The 21,796-nt window shown below is 43.0% G+C and overlaps 1 protein-coding gene and 1 long non-coding RNA gene across 4 annotated transcripts in view; one reads left to right on the forward strand and one right to left on the reverse strand.

The window, feature by feature from the left end:
• Kiaa1210 (KIAA1210 ortholog) overlaps nt 1–21,796 on the reverse strand; it is a 74,789-nt gene that overhangs the window by 5,258 nt on the left and 47,735 nt on the right. For all 3 annotated transcript variants that reach the window (XM_048450394.3, XM_048450395.3, XM_048450393.3), the window contains 3 exons: nt 11,046–11,151; nt 4,330–8,844; nt 3,207–3,394 (listed from right to left, as the gene is read on the reverse strand). In XM_048450394.3, coding sequence (XP_048306351.3) covers nt 3,207–3,394; nt 4,330–8,844; nt 11,046–11,151 — 4,809 coding nt within the window. The remainder of the gene's footprint in view (nt 1–3,206; nt 3,395–4,329; nt 8,845–11,045; nt 11,152–21,796) is intronic.
• LOC146889294 (uncharacterized) lies at nt 8,025–19,075 on the forward strand. The gene is made up of 2 exons (XR_015000453.1): nt 8,025–8,164; nt 17,646–19,075. It is a non-coding gene; the product is annotated as an uncharacterized LOC146889294 (long non-coding RNA).

Here is a 21,796-nt window from a genome sequence, read left to right on the forward strand (position 1 = left end):
CTTTCCATTTTCTGGTATCCTCCTCAATTTCTCTTTTCAAAGGCTTAAAGTTCTTGTCAAATAGGTCTTTCACGTCCTTGGTTAGAGTAACCCCAAGATATTTTATGGTGTTTGTGGCTATCGTGAAAGGTGATGTTTCTCTGAGTAGGGAGGAATGGAGAAAGCTCGGTTGACCGGGATGGGGGGAAGGGAGGAAGGATGAATGTGGGATCAGGGAAGAATATATTTCAACTAAGGGAGTCATATTAGAGTTTACAGGAAACTTGATTATATATGGGATCCCAGGTCCAAGGAGAGATCCCCAGATTGTTCTCTGGACAGAGGAGGGGGTGACTGAACCGGCCTTGGCCCGTGACTATACTGATGAATATTTTGCTTATCACCATAGATCCTTCATCTGGCGTTGGATGGCGATACAGATGGAGGCCCGCGTTGGAGCACCGAACTGAGCCCCCCCAAGATCCAAATGAGGAGCAGAAGGAGGAAGAAAATGACGAAGGACTGCGAGGGATACTATCACCCACTGATACAAGGGGTCGGATCTAATGAGAGTTTACCAAGGCCAGATGGACCGTGACTGAACGAGCATGTGATCCAACCAGATTCTCTGAATGTGGCCGTATTTTCTGAATGTGGCTGGCCTGCAGTCTTACTGAGAAGCCATTGACAATGACACTGGGACTGGTTTCCTCTGCATATACTGGATTTTTGGGACCCAGTCTGTTTGGATGCTCACCTTCCTGGACCTGGAGGGAGGGGGGAGGAACTTGGACTTCCCACAGGGCAGGAGACCCTGACTGCCCTTGGGGACAAAGAGGGAGGAGAAGAGGGAGGGGGGGAGTGGGAGGGTGTTGGGAGGAGGGGCGTAAATGGAAACTTTTTATAATTTAATAAAATTACTTTCAAAAAAAAAAAAAAAGAAAGACAGCAAACTACTTAGAAGACAATATGGCGTGGACCCTGTCCTGGATACTATGAGTTCAACAATAATCAGAAGAAAAGAGATAGAGGATATAGATATTGATGCAGAAGTATACATCTGAATAGAAATCTATAACTATAAAAATTGATTATATAGATCAATAATAAAAGATAGCACAAAACTCCTTGGGCTTGTAACACACACACACGCACACACACACATATATATAATACATATATATATTTAATGATTTATTTGGCATATATTATTTAATTACATATCTATTTTGTGTGTATATTCAAGTGTTTTGCTGCATATATGTGTGTGCACCCCAGGCACTGCCGCTGAGGCCAGAAGAGAGTATTGCGTCCCTGGAACTGGAGTTACATTTGGTTGTGAGCTGCTATGGGGGTGTTGGGAACGGACTCCATGTCCTCTGAAAGAGTACTAAATGTTCATAACCACTGTGCAATCTCTCCAGTACCAAAACTTAAATTATTAACAAATCCCAAACTGGATCAAGTTTGCCACCTTTCTTTCAGACCAGGAAGAAAAGCTGTCTAGTGATACAAATAGTGTAAGCAAACAGATATGAGAATACCTTCTCTCTTGCCTATGGCCAAAGCATCCTGACTGTACCCAGTGTCTTCTTATCTCAGAAGCTAAGTAGTGCTGGAGCTGGTTATTACTTGGATGGGAGAACAACCTTCTCTATAACACTGTGCCATCACTTAGCTGTGAGCTAACAAGATGTGACGGTTATAAGCAAATCTGATCCAGTTGGTTGAAGTAAGCACTATATGATTTCTACCTTCCAAAACTTGTTGGTATACGACTAGAAGTGCTTTTTCCACTAGAAAATGATGTAACTGTATTGTGTAGGCATTTAAAGTTGATATCTACAAGACTGTTCTAAGTCAACAGTTTACACACGCTAGGGTATTTTCTTCTGACAAAAGAGGTTACCAATGACAAAAAAAAAAAAGGACAGATCTTTAAAGCAGAGCAATGATTAAGGCACGACTCCCTTAATAAATTTAGTAAGCACTTCTATAGGATCTCAGAAACAGCTTCTGATGTATAAATGTAGTATGCTTTCTTGAGGTTCATTTTCTGCAGATTTCCTAAGAAGAAGGCATCATTCCATCATCCCTATCCTCATGTCTGCATCCTGGAACATTTTCAAATCTACAGGTAAGTGTGAAACCAAACCAAATCGGTATGTAGAAGTGTGAACATCAACACCTAAAAGTACGCATTTAGGGACTGATATGGAAAGGAGTGCATAATGAAACATTAAATGAAAAAGAGCTCCCCTTCCCTAAGCTTTCACTGCCCAGTTTTGATTACACATGGTCAATCACAGTCCAAAATTATTCAATGAGATTTTTCGTAAATAAACACTTGATAAACTTTACACTGACTGCCATTGCTAGCAGCCCAGAATCCTCATTCCTTCTCATACCCACCTGTCTGTGATTCTCCCTTTGGTCCAGCATCCCACACTATACACTCATGTTTCCTGTTTTTTTACTTAGCTGTCTTAAATGTCTGATGCCCTGGGATGATGTCATCATGAGTGCCCCAAAGTGTAAGAGCAATGATGCTGGTCATTCAGATCCAAGAGAGAGAAGCTCTAAAGTGCCTCCATTGCACAAACAAGCAAAAGTCCTGGACTTACTAGGAAAATTTAGAAACAGCTTAGGCTGAGGTTGTTAAAACATATAGCAAAAACAAATTAAACTTTAAAATTGGGAGGAATACAATTTTTGAGCTCAGATTTTAAAAGTTAACCATCATAACATACAAATAATGAGTTAAAGTGGAAAGGGCATTCAACTATAGGACTCTTTACTGTGTACAGCTCCAGGTATCCTCAGACTCTTGTGATAAAGGGGCCTTCTGTGTTCGTGGTTTGATTCTCATTTATGAAAAACATGTGCATGTACTTAAAGGTAAAGCATACAGCTGCTGAATTTTTACCCTACTGGTTTATTATCTGTTTTATTATCGCTGCTTATAGTAATAGGGCTGTTGTTTTATCTACTTTTTTATGCACCCAATTTCATGGAATTCCACTTTAGAATATTTAGGATGAGGCTTGATTTATAGACTCTCTTCATATCCATTACTTCTCATAAATGCTGCAAAAGCATCAAGGCTGTCACATCTGTGTGAATACAAAATAAAGAAGACTTGTCCTTGACTAATGCTCCCAGTAAGAGATGGTCACTGCATGTCTGGCATAACTCCCCGTGCAAGCTCCATCAGTGGATTCACTAACCTTTGGTGGAGTCTCCACATCTGGATTATATTTTGACTCATACTTTTGCTCCTTGGTCTCAGTCCTAATTTCAGCTCTGGTCCTGGGTTTTTTAGAAAAGTGGGAGGCAAAGCCCTTTTGTCTCTGTTTTGCCACACTGATCCAAGATGGTTCTGTAGTGTAATCTGACTTCAAACTAGAGATCATTTCTGAAAAAGAAAGGAAAAGAATTAGAAAGGAAGCCAGGCAGAAAGAGTTTTCAGTCTGATTTAGGTTGCCCACAATAGTGTTTCAAATAGGATCGTCTCCGGTTGCCAATCAAAAATTGATACCATTTAGGGAAGGGCCGTTCTCTTTTGTACCCTTCCTACAAAGTGGGAAGGCAGGATTAAGTAGTCAAATAGTTACGCGTTCAAATGGGCATACTGTCTCTTACTCAATCCCTTCTTTCCTTTAGCCATCCCTCTTCCCATCCCCAAATCAGGACAGAACAATGGTTGTCAGACAGGCTGAGAAAATTCTCAAGATGCCAAAGACTCAGACCATTGATACAATTCCTCCAACTCTAAGAAAAATCTTACAGATTCTGTTATTTCTTGGTCTCTTGTGAAATAGGTGTGATCAGAGGCAGAGACAATAACAGGCAGGGATGATGCTAAGGACACAATGTTTTTCTAAAAGAGTAGTGCTCAACAGGTCACCTTGATCTGGAGTAAATTAAGATGATTTCAGGGAAAGAGTGTCAACATATTGCTCTTGATGAACTGGGTTTTGGAGATCTGTTTGACAGATTAAAGTGACATGGTATATGTAAAGTTATTGTTTATTTTTTAGGAACTCATTGGGATTCTGCCCAAAGAATGCTATACATGAGGTAGATGGAGAAGGAAGAGGAGGGGGTCCTGCATCTATTAATGAGAAGTAAATGGATGCCCTGACTGCTGCCTCCTGGGGAAAAGGAAGAGTGCAAAGGAGTTACTTCTGAATATCGTCATCCAGGATGGAGCACTAGCCCACCTCTAAATCCACAGCTAGTCTGTCAAAGCGACAGTACAGTTGGAAACCTAGAGGCCACCGAGTTCATGGCCCATTCATCCAAGGCTTTGCCTTACAGGTCTTCTCTCTGGAGAGACAAAACTCTCACCTGGGGGTCTGAAAACTGGTAGTTTCTTGAAAGAGCCTTCATGTCTGGGCCTGTTTCCTTGCTTTTGTGCACAGCTAAATGCTTGGCTGGACTTCTCTTGGCCTCCACTGGAGCCCTGGGGAGTTCCTTTGTTCATCTGTTCTTTGCCTGCTGGGACAACTGGCGCAATGGGCTCTGGGAGCCCACTCCTCTGGGAGATTTTCCGCAGTCGCACTCCGAAAACATTTTCGACATCAGACTTGCTGGTGGAGAGAAACGAAGAACGCTTTTTTTCATCACGACGCTGAGGAACTTCCTCCGTAGAGTAAGTGCCAGTTGAAGCAAATGCTTTCTGGGCAGGAACCGAAATGAACTTGCCAGGTTTGGTAACAGAAGTTGGGGTGCTTTTAATGAAGTCCCCATAGCCTTGTGTGTCTTTCATGGCTTTCTTTGTAGAATCTGGGCCTTTTGGCATGGACCAGCTGCCAGTATTCTTCCTAGAAATGATTCCTTCAGTGGCAGCACTGGCAGAACCTACGTAAGCTTGTTGCTGAGAGTCAGCGATCACTGAAGCCTGAGCAGGCAGGCTGGGAGGCCGCCGCCCCTCAGGACTGTGCCACTCCACGGGAACATTTGCATAAGCTGTTGATAAAACCGGTGCCTGCGACCTAGCAACATCGAAGCCTTGAGAAGGCTGTGTGGAAGGCAGCTGTCCTTCAGACCTCTTCCGCTCTTCTGGAAAACTGACAGAAATGGAGACTTTCTGCCGGTGATCAAGCTTTCCCAGGGGCTGAGTGCTGTCTACTGCGGAGCTGCTCCACCTCAGAGGGGCGCCCTTCGAATATGACAGAACTTCCTGTGACCTCGGTCTTCTGGGCGACTGCGGAGGCTGCTTCAGGGGCAGCTTCTTCAAAGTGGTGTCTTCCTGAGGTTCCTCATCCCAGTTACATAAGAAGGCTTGCTCCTCCAGCTTAGGCTTCAACAAAGATCTGGGAGGACGGCTTCGATTCTGAAGCACAGGCTTTCCATAAATGGCTGTCTCCCCAGCAGTACTCTCGACAAAGATTTGATCTGTCATAAATTTCACAAAGGACTGGGAAGGGGCACCTCTACCCTGTTGTTTCTTAGAGCTGTCTTGATCATCAGCACTCTCTAGACTGGAGGACATGTCCTTAACTTTCGAACTCATTAAGAACTGGGTAGTAGCTTTGGGAGGTGGTGGCTTCCAGGGAATGTCTCCTTCAAAAGAGGGACTCTCACACCTTGAGGGTGTTTTCTGGACTTGCTGTTTTGTAATGCTTTGGGAAGGATTTCTGGGAATCCATGCCTCCTTATAAACGTCCCCCTCTTTGGCAAAACCTTCTAGACTTGAGGCTTGGCGCTCAGACTCAGGGCCCAACCATGGATGAGGAGCATATTTCGAAGGCTTTGGCTCGATAGGAATGCCCCATTCTCCAGAAGCTCCCAATGAATCTGAGGAAACTTCTTCCTTGAATTCTGTGCTTCTTGGGGGTTGAGAATGATGCCTTCCAGGCTTCACAATTGCAGAAACTCCTTCATCTGCTACATAAGTCTCCGGGTCTACTCTTGACTGGAAAGAGAATCTAGAAGGCAGGAGCTCCACAGAGCTGCTCTGGGGCACAGAAGTACCCACTAACTCCGTGGAGATTGGCTGTTGGACTACTGATTCCACCAAGAGCTGAGAAAGCACTCTGGGAGCTTGTGGATCAACCGGAATGCTCCATGCTGCTTTTGCAGCCTGGTCTGGGGGTGCAGAGATTTGTTCAAATGGACAAGTTGGCCATGGCTGCAAAGGGTTTCTAGGAGCCAATGGCTCCACAGCGACTTGTTGTATAGATGTGTTCACGGATCCTGTGGAGGCTGACTGTCGGACTACTGATCCCATCAAGGGCTGAGAAGGCATTCTGGGAGCTGGTGGATAAACAGGAATGGCCCATGAAGCAGGGATATTGCCAGGGAGTACAGATATTTGCTCAAAGGTAGGATTCAACCATAGCTGGGAAGGGCTTCTGGAAGACCCTGGCTGTATAGGCATGATCCCTTGGGCCTCAGGACCATCTGAACCTGTAGGCACTTGCTTAAATTTAGGGAAAGGCTGTGTTTGGAAGGTATGTTGAGCAGGTGCTGACTCCATAGGGCTGCCCCCTTGAGTGGAAGCACTCACTGGATCTCGGGTCATCTGTGACTGGAATTTGGGCTTTACTGAGGGTTGAGGAGGCAGTAGCTCCACCAAAGAGGCACCTTCTACTGAGGTACTTTCTGAGACTGGTTGACTTTGAGGGGTTAGTAAGGAATGAGTAGAATATTTGGTGTGCAGTGGGCCCATGGTAATGATCTTAGTGGCGACAGTCTCAGATTCGAAATGCACATTTTGATAAGGCTGCTTCATAGGCTGGGAAAGAGGAGGGGGCACATGCTCCATAGATGAGTTCCCTTCTAAAGCTGTGCTCTCTGAACCTGAAAATGGTTGCTTCCCTTGAGGCTTCATCCATGGCTGGGAAGATTGTACCAGAAGCCTTGAATCCACAGAAACACCTCTTTCAAAAGCCTGGTGCTGGGTGAAGGGTTTCAACAGGGGTTGAGAAGGATGCTGAGGAGGCAGGAACTCCATAAAATGGCTTCCCTCAAATGCAGCACTTTCAGCACCCAGTGAAGCTTCTTTTTTGATGTTTGGCCCCACTGAAGGCTGAGAAGGGTATCTGGGAGACTGTGCAGCAACAGATTCTTCAAAAACGCCAAGCTCTGGGCCTACAGAAATATCTTGCTCAAGTACTGGTCTGACTGGGGGCTGAGAGTGGTGTCTGCGAGGCAGAGTCTCCACAGAAGCCACCTCTCCCATGGTTGAGACGTCTGTACTTGTGGGGACATTTTGCTCAACCGTGTGCCTCACTGGGTGCTTCAAAGCCCTTCTAGGGGATGGTGGCTGCATAAAAATGCCCCAGTCAGCAGCAGTGACCTCTGCAAATGCTTGATGCTCAGACTGAGGGCTCATCCATGACCTGACAGTATGGCTGGGAGGTAGTGACTCCACGGGTCTGCTTTGTGCTCCAGAAACGTTCCCCAAAATGGGGGGTTGCTGCTGAGTACTAGGGCTCACAATGGGTGGAGAAGTGTGTACAGGGTGCACTGGCTTGGCAGAACCACTCGACTCTTTTGGCGTACTCCTCGAAACTGGGGTCACTTCTTGCTGGTCTCTGAACTGAGCCAGGGCCTGCTTGGAAGGTTCAGGAGGGTGCTCTTCCTCCGAGCTGCTCATATCCTCAGAACTGTGATACTTCTCAAAGTAACTGCTTGACTCTGTGGAGACTTCATTTTCTTCAGACTCCAGCAAGGCCTGGGAATATCTCCCAGGAGTCAACTTCTCTTCAGAGGCAGAATCGATGATAAAACTTGCTGATTCTGAGCATCCTTCAAACTCGTCCAAGGACTGGAAGGACTGGGCAGATGTCATCTCGCAGCTTCTCTGATCACCTGAGGAACTGTCTGAGTCTGAGGAGAGTTCTCTAGCTTTGAGTTTTCCTAAAGATTGGGAGGAATAGCTGAGAGACTGCTGCCACGCCATCTTGCTCAGTTCAGCATCTGCATTTCCTGCTTTGAGGAAGACATCATCATCTTGAGGGTTCCACAGGAGCTGGAAAGAATGTGCGGAGCCCAGTTGCACTTCAGAACTACTCTCATACTCTGAACTACTGTATGAATCAGAGGAGATTTCCTCTGCATTTGGCCACCTCCTGAGGGGAAGAGGCGACATGGGCATAGAAACATCCTCTGCGGTAGTGCTTGAAACACTTGCTGAAAAGGCCCGAAGGCCACCTCTGGGATGCCTTCCTTTGTGGTAAGTTGTGCTCTCCAAGGATAATTCCTTTCTTGGCAGAAACTTTTGCAAATCAAGGCTGGATGCTTCTTCCTCTTCTCCATGGACTTGAGAAGGAGGCGTACACGCTTGGGCCTCTGCTGTCTTCAAGACAGTGGCCTCTTCTTGGCTTGTGGATGGTCCTCTTATCCGTGACACCAAACTGGCTTTCTCCTTTTTCTTCTTGCCTTCAGAAACCCCTTCTTCACGGCTGAGTGGTGGACTGTTGACTGTGAATTCTGCCACATGTGTAGGTGTAGGCTGTGGTGCTGGTGTTCTTTGGGCTTCCACGTCTATGGCAGTCGTTTCCCCCTTCACATTCCCTTTATCTGAAGGCATCTTCTGAGTAGTAACTGCTGCCTCTGCAGTTGGGTTCTGCTCTGTGTTTTGCTTCTCCAGATAAAGCTTCAAGAAAGAGTGCTCCCTACCAGGCAACTCTTCAGTAGGTGAGGAGCCAGCTTTCCCATGTTCTTTCGTGGATTTTAGAGGGCTTTTCTCTACGAAACACAACTCGTTTTTGACTCTTCTTCTGCGTCTTTTTGGATGGGATTCTGAAGCCGAATGGCCTGTGCTCGAGGCAGCATCAGTACTTAGAGACTGATTTCTTGTCTTCTTCTTCTCCTGAGAGTCAGGGTTATAGCTCTGCTCCTGGATCGAAGGCCCTGTACCAAATGTAAAAAGGAAAGGTGAGATATGTGTGCTTTCGATTTCCTAAAAGAGTACCAGTCTTTCATGGCTATGTTTGCTACCGAATTCCCTGATATGAACATGTAACTATGCAGGAGACATTCTCTTGTTCACTACCAGCTTTAAGCGATGAAAAATGTTTATAGTAAAGGGCAATTTCGATCCTATGAGCAGATAGTCTCGGTCTGGCTCGTTAGCATTCCATCAGTAGTCTGGTTGACCATTAGGTGTGAGATTGAAAAGGAGGCAAATTGTGATTTCGTAACAATGATTACATTTGAGAAACCTAACTGGAACAGGAGCAAGGGGAATTCTTTTTGAATGACTTTTATATTATTAATATTTTGTGGATGTGGATATTTTGCCTGCATGTAAGTCTTTGCATGACATGTGTGCCTGGTGTCTGGAGAGGCCAGAAGAGACCTCAGATGCCCTGGAACTGGAGTTACAGATGTTTGTGAGCCTCCAAGTGGGGAAATCGAACCCGGGTCCCCTGGAAGGGCAGCAATTGTTCTTAACCTCTGATCTGTCTCTTCAGTCCAGCAAGGGAAAAATTTTGCTTTCTGATTAGTATTCCTATTTTCCATATACTACTTATCCAAACTTCTTGAAAATTCTATATTGTATGGATTCATGATTTTTTTCAGAAAAATAAAAGTCAAAGTAATTCATTGAGAGGTTAGGATTATGCCCCCCCCCATTTCATCTGTTTTCTGCCTCTTTGTCTTAAAACACTCCTATGTGACACACATGTAAAGCAGTTCTTTGAATACATGCAAAGTAGCACTCCCAACACCCCAGCAATTGCGTCTGTGAGGGTACTCCTTCGGGACTTTCCTCTACAGTTTAGTTTGAGCTAAGTAACAGCCACCGTGCTGGGTCCTTCTTCACAGACAATGAGTCTGTCGTGCCACCTAGTGGTTGCATCTGCAACATACAGCACCGAGCTCCTTGATTTGGAGCCTGTGCTCTTTCTAAATCAGGCCCTCCCTGTGGAATAGCAACCAAAGTTACCCCAGGGCTATTGACTCCGTTCTATCTCCATGTGTGAAAAATGAGATCTATGTCCCTTTCTTCCTCCCTCTCATGCTTCTTTAAAAGACCTTTTTAGTGTTTTGTCTTTCTGGGAAAAACATACTTAAAGGAGTCCTATCTTTGACACCACATGTGAAATCATTTGTGGAAAACTCTGACAACCATACAACATAAGTGACAGAACTGAAATTTAATTTTATCAAACACTGCACGGAATTAGCTTGCCGTGGATATCTGGCTACAGCTGCACACAGCTCTGAGAGCTGTGGACATGGCCATCAGTCACGAAGTCGCCAAGAACAGCAAAATTTCTCTAAACCGGAAGAGAACTGTAACTCCTACGAGAATAATTTGGAGGAGCCAGTTCCATTGTTCCTATCTTCTTGCATTGTCGGGGAAGAACACTGAATAGGCCATCACTAGCTGCACTCCACAGAACTCAGCAAGCTTAGTCATTTGAAAGAACTGAACACATTTACAAACAACATGCCTCTCAAGTTGGAAGTTCATTTAGATAAGATAGAAAATCATGTGTGATCCTTTCCACAAAGCCCGTATAACCATTGCTTCTTTCGGTTTAGGAGGAGAATCTTGGGCCATACTTTTGTGAACAGATCTTTAATTAAAAGTTTTGGTTTTGTGATTTTTTTTAAGTAATGCATCTGGGAATAAACCTCACAGAGGATCCTTAACCCTTTTCACTACTGAGATAGACAGCAAGCAGTATGCCAGAAGGATCACACAGAGTCTCCCACAGTGGAAAGCCTGCCTCCTTAAGTTGTGGTGAGGTGCCCAGGGCCCTAATACATTCATAGGCTTTCATTATTTTCTAATTCTGGGTATGGGTATGTACATGTAGGCGCCCACAGAATTCATAAGTGTCAGATCCCCCTGGGGCGGGACTTATGCACAGTTATGAGCTGCCTTACTTGAGTGCTGAGAACCAAACTGGGGTCCTCTGTAAGAGCGATGCACGCTCTTAGCTGCAGAACCCTCTCTCCAGCTCATTTGTGTGCCTCCGACACACAAGAGGACCCAGGGTAGCAGCGCTGGGGAGGGGGCGTTTTGGTTTCTACTCCCAGCACACTGTACTGTTCATCGAAGGCCGAGATCCACGGATGGGCAGTGAAGGGATGCTAACCTGTGCTGTCCCTTTTGTGGTCCTTCCGGTCTGCGTGTTTTGTCTTGGTTGTGACCTTTTCTTTAGTTGCCAGTGAAGCATGCTGTTCTTCCTGCTTTGCTTTGGCCTGAAACAAAGTTTAAAAGAAAAACAAAGAACTTCATTCCAACTGCCATGCATCTTGGATCTTTACACAAGTGACCTAGGCAGAGGCAGAATGCCAGAAGGCTCACAGGAAGTCTCCCATAGTGGAGAGCTTGCCTCTCTGGGTGGTGGGGAGGTGTCCAGGGGCCCAATACATGAATAGGCTCCCCAGTTGAGAGCTGCCCTCTCAACTCATATTTCATCTGTTTTAAAAGCAAAATTGAGATATCTTTTATAATTTTTATTTTTGAGATTATAATATAATTACAACATTCCTCCCTTTCTTCTCCTCCCTCCAAACCCTTCCACATCCCCCTCTTCATTCTCTTTCACATTTATGGTCTATTTTTTCATTAATTATTATTATGTGCTCACATATATTATGTGTGCACATATATTCCTAAATATTACCTGTTAGATCTATATAATGCTGCTTATTTGTATGTTTTCAGGGCTCATCATTTGGTAAATTAATTGGTATGTTTTTCCCTGGAGAAGACTATTTTTCCCAATCTTAGTATTTCTTAGCTGTCTGTAGTTACTTGTGGCAGGCTGAGGCATCATAGGATTTGTCCCAGTTACTTTGACATGTCTATGGATGTGTCACTGTTCCGCTGGTCTTTCTTTGTACCCAGCTTTTTAAAAGGGTATTGGGAATCAAACTTAGGTTCTCACACATGTGATATTTTTATTTTTATTTATTTATTTTACAACTCAACTGCAGTTTCCCCTCCCTCCCCTCACAGTCCCAACCACCTCACACCACACACACACACACACACACACACACACACACACACACACACACTTTCTCCTTTTCTATTCAGAAAAGAGCAGGCCTCCCATGGATATCAACCAGCCATGTATATCAAGTTGCAGTAAGACCAAGCACCTCCTCATGTATTAAGACCAGGGAAGGTGACCCAGTATGAGGAGTAGGGTCCCAAGAGCAAGACAAAGTGTTAGGGATAGCCTCTGTTCCCAATGCTAAGAGTCCTACAAGAACACAAAGTTACACAGCTTTAACATATACTCAGAGAACTTAGGTCAATCTCATGTAGGCTCCCCAGCTGTTGGTGCAGTCTCTGTAAGCCCTGATACAAAAATATTCAACAGAATACTTGCAAACCAAATCCGAGAACACATCAAAAAATTCATCCAGCATGACCAAGAGGCCTTCATCCCAGAGATGGAGGGATGTTTCAACATACAAAAATTTGTCATGTGATCCACCATATAAACAAACCGAAAAAAAGCCCACATGTCAGGCAGAGAGAATAAATAGGAGGAGAAGTCTAGGCTCAAGAGAGAGCAAGGAGCGAGAAAAGGAGGAGGAGAGGAAGATGCCAGGGACCAAAAACCCAATCGCACAACCAGCCACGGAGTAAGAAGAGAATAAAGGCATATAAAATAAAGAAAGATAAAAATTTCAGAGGCAAATTGCATAAGAAGAAAAATGGGTTAGTTTAAATTGGGAAAGCTGGCTTGAAACAAGCCAGGCTAAGACCAGGCACTCATAAGTAAGAATAAGTCTCCATGTTTTTATTTGGGAGCTGGGTGATTGGCCCCCAGAGTGTAAAAAACAAGCAAACAACAACAACAAAAAAACCTAAACTACACTCCACCTTATTTCTTGAGAAAAGGTCTTTCAATGAACTTAGAACTTGCCATTTTGTCTAGACTGGCAGGTGAGCCCCTGGGAGCCATCCGTCTCTGCCCCCTTCCTGCTGGCACTGAGGTGACAGATGTAGGTGCTGCCACACCTGGTTTTTCCATAAGTTCTGAGTTCAGGTTCTCCTGCTTGTACAGAAAGAACTTTGCCCATTGAGCCATCTCCCCAGCTCCAGCTCTGACATCTTAGGATCCTCTTTCTTGCATTGTCTGTCCCCTGACACTTTCATCACTGTCTTATGTGTTTCCTTCCTAATCTCTTTCATTGCCCATACTCCCCCATTACAGTTTGAACTCCATAAGGAAGAGGTTTTATCTTTATTTATTTATTTATTTATTCTGTGCATCTTGTGAACAAGTATGCACACAGAGACCAGAGGATAAGTTCAGATATTGCTTCTCGAGTGCTAACTGCCTTTTCCCTTTGAGAAAGGTTCTCTCACTGGCCTGGAACTCATGAAGTAGGCTAGTAGGGGTAGCTGGCCAGCCTTAGAGATCCACCTGTCTCCACTTCTCCAGAGCTACAATTCTAAGTGAATGTCACCACACCTGACTTTCTCTTTTTTCTTTTTTGGAAATGAATTTGAGGGTCAAACCCAATTCCTTGTGATGACATGATCAGAAACGTGCTAACTGCCCACCCCTTGTTTCGCCTCTTTATACTGAGTGTACTTCTTATAAAATATACTCTTTATACACACTTTCCGTGTGTGTGAGTGCATAGCTGTTGTTAAGCAATGATTTCAGCTGGTGGATTCATTGTGTTAAAAGCTTCCACCAGATTTGCCGAGCAAGCTCCTCTGTTTCCTGGGTCATTTTAGTCATGCTTAGACCTCACTATTTCCAATTAAAAGAAAAAGATCTACATGCCTTTAATCCCAGAACTTGGGAGATAGAGATAGGCAGATCTCTGTGAGTTCAAGGCCAGCCTGGTCTAAATAGTCAGTTCCAGGACTGTTACACAGAGAAACCCTATCGCAAAAAAGAAAAAAAAAAGCAAGAAAAGAAAAGAAAAACAAAAAGATCTACATGTGAAACACTAAAAGGATACCATACCATGCAACTTGCAACTTGCTTTGTATGAAAGTCAAAGTAGGATGTGAAAATCGTAAACAATACAGACCACTTTTCATTTGACTGGTCTCTCAAACCTTGTAGTATGAACACTACATAATAGCATTCTTTGCTCCAGTGACATTCTAATAGTACAACAGAATGATCAGGCCAAGGAAAAACCTGTCATTTTCCAAACTGGGTGTATAGAAGTGGGAGTTAATTTATTCCCAATCACAGTCAAAACCAAGAAGCTATCAAACTTAACCCCAACCAGTAGTCTTCTTGTACTAGGTCAAGAAGCTATCATTGTAAGCTCTGACCTGCATATATCATCCAACCCGAACTAAAAACAACAAAGAAAAGTCTGACTATGGGGCCTTGCACTCAGACATACGATTCAAACTAGCCTTCAAAGACTGTTTTGTAGGTTCACGGTATGTTGTGTAGAAGTGGCATATCTTTATATTTACATAGTTCCTTTACCCCACCAGTGGGTTAAATAAACTGTATATTCTCTGAAGCTCTGGACAGTATTTCTTAGCATAGGATTCAGGGACTCCCCCATATTAAAATCATCTAGAAGTGAGTATTGAAATGTACATTTGGGGGGACATATCAAGACTTGACAGTAGCTGGAGGTGTAACTCAGGGGTAGAACATATGTTTAGCATGTGAAAAGCCCTGAGTTCAATACCCAGTATCAGAACAAAATAAAACAGATCTGGAGGATAAGAATATCAGACGAAGGGCCTTCAAATGGTTTGACAGACTCTCTGATTTTTATGATAGACAATTTAGGGCCAGAGTGGAGAATAAAACCTGACAACTGACCTAGCACATCTTCAAAGGAAAGCACATGGAGCTCTTAAATAATCCCATCAATTGTCTTAGAGGAATGTACAGATTTCTCCTGGTTCCTTTTTATGCCTCATCTCTACCATCAGCCATATTGTTTACTGTCTCCCTAAAATAGTTACCAAGGGAGTCAATCATAAGAGAGTGTGAGTTACCCAGGAAGAGCAAATCATATCCCCTTCTGGTAGGGCTCTGGAAGGAAAAGGGAGGAAAGGGGATCGAACTCCTTTTTACAGCTCGCACTATCTGTACCCATGTGCACAGTGTTGAGGTAGATGGAGGTGTTTTCCTCACATCTGTGGGTAAGGGGATTGGATATGGACATTCGTCCTGGGAAAGAAAGCTGGTTAGGGCTTTGGGCAAAACGAAGGGATCCCTCAGTACTGGTTTGTTGTGACTGGACTGAACACTCTCACTATCAGCTAGGTTAACTGGGGTGCTTTGAAAAATTAAAACACATTTCAGTCCCATTTCCCCTCCTGTCAAGTATCTAGACATAGGAGGAAGCAGCTCGTTCAATGATGAATCCTTAGGTCATCCTTCCAATGACTACAGCATTTTCTCTGTGTGTTGTTAGACTTCCATGTCTTTCTTTGCAGTTAATAAGATACTGGTGAAGGGATATGAACAACCAGCCTGCCTCCATCATAGGTTTAAAAGGCATCTTATAGTAAAGACAAACTAGGTTCATTCCTGTTTATGATTTATTATGTTTCTCAAGTGTTGGATTATGCCCCACCTGTAACCTTAACGACAAATGATTCTGTCCTGCCTGTCTGGTCCAGTAATGGTATTTATGTCCTCATTTCAAAAAAAAAATGTTTATAACCATCTTGCAACCCTGCCTTTGTTTTAAAAGGTTATATGAGCACCTATGACTACTGTGACTACCATGTTATGACCACCTTGCAATCATGTCTTTGTTTCAGGTGTTTGTTATGACTAACTTGTTATGCTTATATTCTGCTCCTGTACCCCCTACCCCTGAGCTGTAAACAATTCTTGTCTTCCTCACATCCAATGATGACCTCTTGAAGCCCACGTTAGGGGAAGGCAGCCCATGTATGTGAAAGCAAAAACATCCTTTAATTTATATGACCATGGTGATTTGAGTTGATGGTCCTTCTCTTTGTATTTTTGGGATTAACAGAGAGAGAGAGAGCAGTTGAGTCTGCTTCTCAGGATGGAGAAAAGTTGTGTCTTGTGTTAAATAAGAGTAACAGTCATGTACTGTGGCACTGTCTGTAAATCCAGCAATTGAGAGGCTGCAGCAGGAGAATTTGAAGTGTATGACCAGTCTAGGCTATGTGATGAGAGTCAACCTTTAAAAATTGGAAAACCTGGGAACTGTTAGACCGAGGTTTCATCAAACATTTTGGAGAAGGTTGGCACTTTGTGGAAAAGATATTCTGCAGGTATTTAGGGGGGTCTGACGTTGAGATGCTGTGAAGCCTGGGTCTGTGTGAGCAGAGATTGTAAAACACACTGCCTTAGTAATGTCTCCAGAGAAATCCCAGATCTTGCTGGAGAAACTGCTCTCAGTAAGAGGTGTTTGTGCTAAGAGATGCTGGCATAGGGTATAAGACTGACTATTAACTGGTTGGGTTTTATTATTGTTGTTTATTCTCTGGGTGTGCTAAAGAAGAGTGTGTTCCCATTCTTGATGGTGCCCACTCAGCTACTGATTCACTCAAATCCTTGGTACATAGAAATCGTTGAGGCCAGCACTTTTCCAACTTAAAGTCCTAGGAGGATAAAGTTTAGATGTAGCCTGCATCCTCCCTCCTACTATAATCACTTCCATTTCTTAACTCAAATAGAATATAAGAACATGGAGCACAGGGGCATGTGCTCTGTGAACATGATGCCCTGTGATGTGAAATGTCCTTTTGTATATGTGTTGCTTTATTTGTTGATGAATAAAACTGCTTAGGCCTATACCAGGGAAGAATAAAAACAGACAGGAAATATTAACAGAGATATAGGGATTGTAATTAATATAGTTTCTGTGTGATTATTTGGTTCTGAGTGGCAGGGAAATGAATGAGCAGTCTCTGCCTACAAAGGGCACCCAACATGGGGTGACTACATCCACATAAAATCTGAGAGAGCTTGGAAAAGAATTCTAGACATAAAAAACAAAGTTAAGTAAAACTTCATAGTAGGCATTTTTTTCAGATCGGCTCTGTTTGCTGGCAGCAAGCAGAGGCACAACTCCTTTAGAGAATTCATCCTGACTCAGTGTTAGAGGAAAAAAAACACTCAGCTTCTTTAAGGGAAGGCTTTCTGGTTCATGCTGGCAGCATAAACTCTGGTTCTTTTGAGAGGTCCTGCACTTAAATGGGTTTTGTGGGCAGCATGCTGTAAGTTGCTTGATGGTGGCATGGGACAACTGCTTCCCAGAGTTGAGGTGGTGAGCATGGCTCCCGCCCGGCGGTCTCAGAGCTGGAGGTGAACTACCACCACCATGTTAAAGGCCGAGAGAGGTGGAGCCAGGAGCCAGGGCTGCCATGACCACAATGCTTACCATTTTAAAATGCTGCTTGTCAGAAAAGGATTTCAGATACACAATAGGACACATTCAGACATAAAAGACGTCTAAATGAGACACAGTGTGCTTAAAAATGTACATAGGCTTGGGAGAGAGAAGAAAAAAGTATAGATAAAACAAAATCTTTAAAGAGACAGTAAAAGTAATGTTTGTGCAACACGTTTAAAAATGTAATGTATAATTAAGAATTACAGATTAATCGATAGTCATCTATAATATAGTCATATTAGGTTTTCTAGATATACAAAGATATATTTCAGGTGGATAGGTATTCTTCAGACCTTTCAAAGACCTACAAAATATGACATTTAAAAGATTTTAAAAACTTAAACTTTTCTCAACAGTGAAACTTGTCTGCGTCTGGCAGCACCAATTACTTCAGAGAAGCTGATGGACATTAAAGAAACTCGTTATGGAATTTGTCTTCAATGTGGCAAGGTTAGCCATCTTGGCAAGAAACTGCTCTTGCCTGGACTGCTTGATGGTCTGCTGTATGAACTGGACATGCAGGACCCACAGAAAAGTGACTGCTAAACTTTCCAAAAGATGGGATTGTCCTTCAGGGTTCCTGCTTCATAGAAAAACTGCCAGACATTCTGTAGGATACAGAAGAAAGTGACTGACAAACTGCCAAGATAGGCAAAACAGTCTCTCAAATTTCCTGCATCATGAAAAAGTCTGCCAGATACTATGGGCCTGTAGGCTGAAGATGGATACCCCAACACTGCAGAGGAACTTTGCGTGACTGTCCAGGCAGCAAGATATCTCTGTTAATTCTAGAGTTTTGGAAGTTGTTTACAATGTATTTCCTGATTACTTAGGTAATATTATATCCTTCTGGGGTCTTTAAAGAGTTAAAGACAGATAGTTATAGTTTTGCTTAGTTATGATAAAGGTTAAATTAGATATAAAGCTTTAGACACACAAAGATAGGATAGATGATAGAGTATTTTCCTTATTTTGCCACATGTAAATGAACTAAATATTGTAACTGTAATTCTTGCTTTATAGATATTTTGTATATGTAATTATACTATGTTAAAGTTAAAGCCTTCCTCTTTAATTAGACAGAAAAGAGCAAATGATGTGAGATGTCCTTCTGTATATGTGTTGATTTATTGGTTGATGAATAATGCTGCTTCAGTCTATGGCACAGCAGAATGAAGGCAGGCAGGAAATCCAAACAGAGATCTAGGTAGAGAGTAGGCTGAGTCAGGGAGATGCCATGTAGTTGCTGAAGGAGAAAGACGCCAGCTAGAACCTTATCCAGTAAGACACAACCTCATGGTGATACACAGATTAATAAAAATGGGTTAATTCAAGATGTAAGAGCTAGCTAAAAATATGCTTGAGTCATTGACCAAACAGTGTTATAATTAATATAGTTTCTGTGTGATTATTTGGGTCTGAGTGGGCGGGAAATGAACAAGCAGTCTCCACCTAAAGCCCTGGGTTTCGTGTGTGTGTGTGTGTGTGTGTGTGTGTGTGTGTGTGTGTGTTTGCATGCACATACACAGGGGATTTGAAATTAATTTGAGGTTCTGGCTGTATCATTTCCTGACTCAAGTTCCCTAACCTCTTTAAGTCATAATCAATATTAGAGACATTGATGTGGTGTTGCAAAGAATAAATAAGGTGATACATGAGAAGTGCTTAGCCCAGTGCCTTTCACACAAGAAAACCCTCCTGTGTTATTCCATATTCATATTGGAGTTGAGATAATTGTCAGCTTCCCCATTGTATTAGCTAATAAAGAATGTCATTGCTACTGTCACATGGCTCAATGAAAAATGCTATGGAATATGGGTAGGGATCCCAGGTTCACATCTCAGCTTTATCACTGAGCAGCTCTGTGGCCTTGTCCAAGTCATCTTTTACCTCTCCGAACTTCTCTTGTTTCATCTAAAATGGGCAGACAGCATCTTTCCTTTTATATCTTAAAGTCTCCTAAAGAAAACCAAGTGCTCTGTGAACTGCCCATTTCCATGTGATAATTGGAAGGTGTTATTCCACTCTCCTCTGATTTATCACATGAATTTAACAAGAAATGCTCTAAGTTTCAGAGGCTTACTGATCAACATTAAGAGTGAATTAATTATGAAGAAAGCGGCCAAAAATAACACAAGAATCGCGATTGAAGGAAGCAGCTGGGCGGCAATCTAAATGAACTCCAGTAGTTGAAATAATGGAAGAACTGAAAACAACCTAACCTGCAACATGTGACCACAGAAACATTTACCCTTCAGGGGCATGAGGCTGGGCTTTTATATCTTCTTTTCCTTTAACCCATTCCATCCTGTTCACAAGTGAGAAAATGTACTGATCCTGTGTGCGTGATTTCTTTACCATACAATTACTTTTCCTCTTAAACGCAATACTGAAGGAAAAAAAGAGTTCCATCACTGCATTATGGCTGGAGATGACCAAAGTTCTGGGGATGATGGGGTGCTGGGAAGCATTAGGCAAGGAGATCCCCTGGTTAAAGTGTAAGATGAATTATGCCCTGCTCAGTAGTAATATCTACTAGGGGATGTTTAGATTCCTCTGCATGACAAACACTGAGATCAGACACAGTCACATGTCGCATGTGACATCCTGAGATACCTGTTCATACTCGCTGTCTTTCTTGCTTAATGTAAAGACCTGGAGACCCCGTACTAGGGTAGAAGCCTAAGTCGTGCGGCGGGGGGGGGGGGGGGGGGGGGGGGGGGGGGGGGGGGGGGCGGTAATCCGGGAGGAAACTACGTGCTTTGCAGACTGGAGCTGAAACATACTGGGAACCCCACTCTCCACCAAAGTACTTGAGGGAGGAAGAAACTGCAGAGGCAACTGCTTAAGCAAGCCTCCCATTTCCAACCCAGGGCACTCTAGGAAAGCAAGCCTGAGCACCTAGGGCAATAATTGATGACATGCATTTCCCCATTCCGCCAGCAGAGGGAGCTGAGAGAAGAAAAAGCCATTGTTTACTCCAATCTATCTAGATGTTGTCTATTCTGTTTAGTTTTCTGCGTGTTATTCGGTGAGAAGGCGCTGGGGAAGCATTTGGGGATAGGAGTTAGGGGCCAGAATGGGTAAGTTGAGCAACCTATCTGGTTAAAGAATCTTCTACCCAGGCTAGTTTGTTTCCCAATGCCTATGAGAGTCGCTTCTTTAAAAACTGCGTGCTGCCAACTACACGCCCCTGGGGTTTACCATAGTAAAGTAACAAGTGTGGCGTCATGACAGAGTAGAGGCACTCATGTCTGGGGATAATTAGGAATTACACTGTAATACCAAAGACTTGACTTTTACCTGACGGCCCAATAACTACCTTATAGCAGCCCGCCTCAACGTAGTTCGATTTGAGGATCTGGGTTTTGTTTTTGAGACACAAAATCCATAAAAGGATTGATGACTAAACCAAGTATGATACGTACAAGCAAAGGACAATGGCTCAGCCTTGAACAGGAATGAAGCTCTAATGCACGCTACAACATGGATGAACTTCAAAACCAATATGCTAAAGAAAGAAGCTATCGATAAAGACCTCATAGTATTCATTCCACTCCTATCAAATAGAAAACTAAAGACAGAGAAATTGAATTGGTGCTGTCAGGAGTTGCTAGAAGAGAGGAAAGAGGGGCCACTGCTTCACAGGTTTCCATTTGGGAGAGTCAAACAAACTCTGGACCCAGATAACGATGGGGGGCTTCATAATCCCACCAAATCATACTCTAAAATAGTTTGCATGATTGATTTTATGCGAACCACATTTTCCCACAATAAAAATAGTTTCTAATCTAATCCTTCCACCAACTCAGACTGCCCATTTCAATCCATCTGATTTAGTGGTGCTCTGCAGAAAATAGTCATAACCAATTTCATAAATTAATGATTTCCCATTCACTTACTATCAGTCTGTGCTTTAACTTTAGTCAAACCTAATTTTGGTCTAACCTAATTTTGGACATCGGTAGCCAAAGGCTGCTTTTCTCCATGCAACCTTTTTTTTTAAGTCAGGGCCTTACAAATCTAAGCAAGTATAAAATATCTGGGCTACGTTCCCAGGTGCTTTTACAGGATCTTTTAGCAACAAAATAGTGTTGCTCCAGCAGGCTAGTTGGTTTTGGAATAAATTATGTTTCTGTTCACTTTTAGTTCCCAGTATTAATGGCTCCAAATTCTAAATCAATCTAAGTTCACAACAATGAATTAAGATAAACACAAATTAATTTGAGAATGGAGCTGTTAATATGAATACAATCTACTAATTTGCCAATTGTTAATAGATACTATTTGGTTGGCAGATCTAAACATACAAAACACGTATGTATGTATGCCAACTCACTTTTATTATGGTTGGTTATTAGGAAATAATATTGTATTACTTAACCTCTGACTTTGTATTGAAAAGTGCATAGTGTTTATTCATTAAAGAATCTCTATTTTAGTTTTCATAAAACAACTGAAGGTATACACAAACTATTGTGTATTTCAGAAACAATATCTTCCATTG

This window comes from Myodes glareolus, chromosome X (genome assembly GCF_982192425.1).
Source record: "Myodes glareolus chromosome X, mMyoGla1.1, whole genome shotgun sequence".
Taxonomy (NCBI): Eukaryota; Metazoa; Chordata; class Mammalia; order Rodentia; family Cricetidae; genus Myodes; species Myodes glareolus.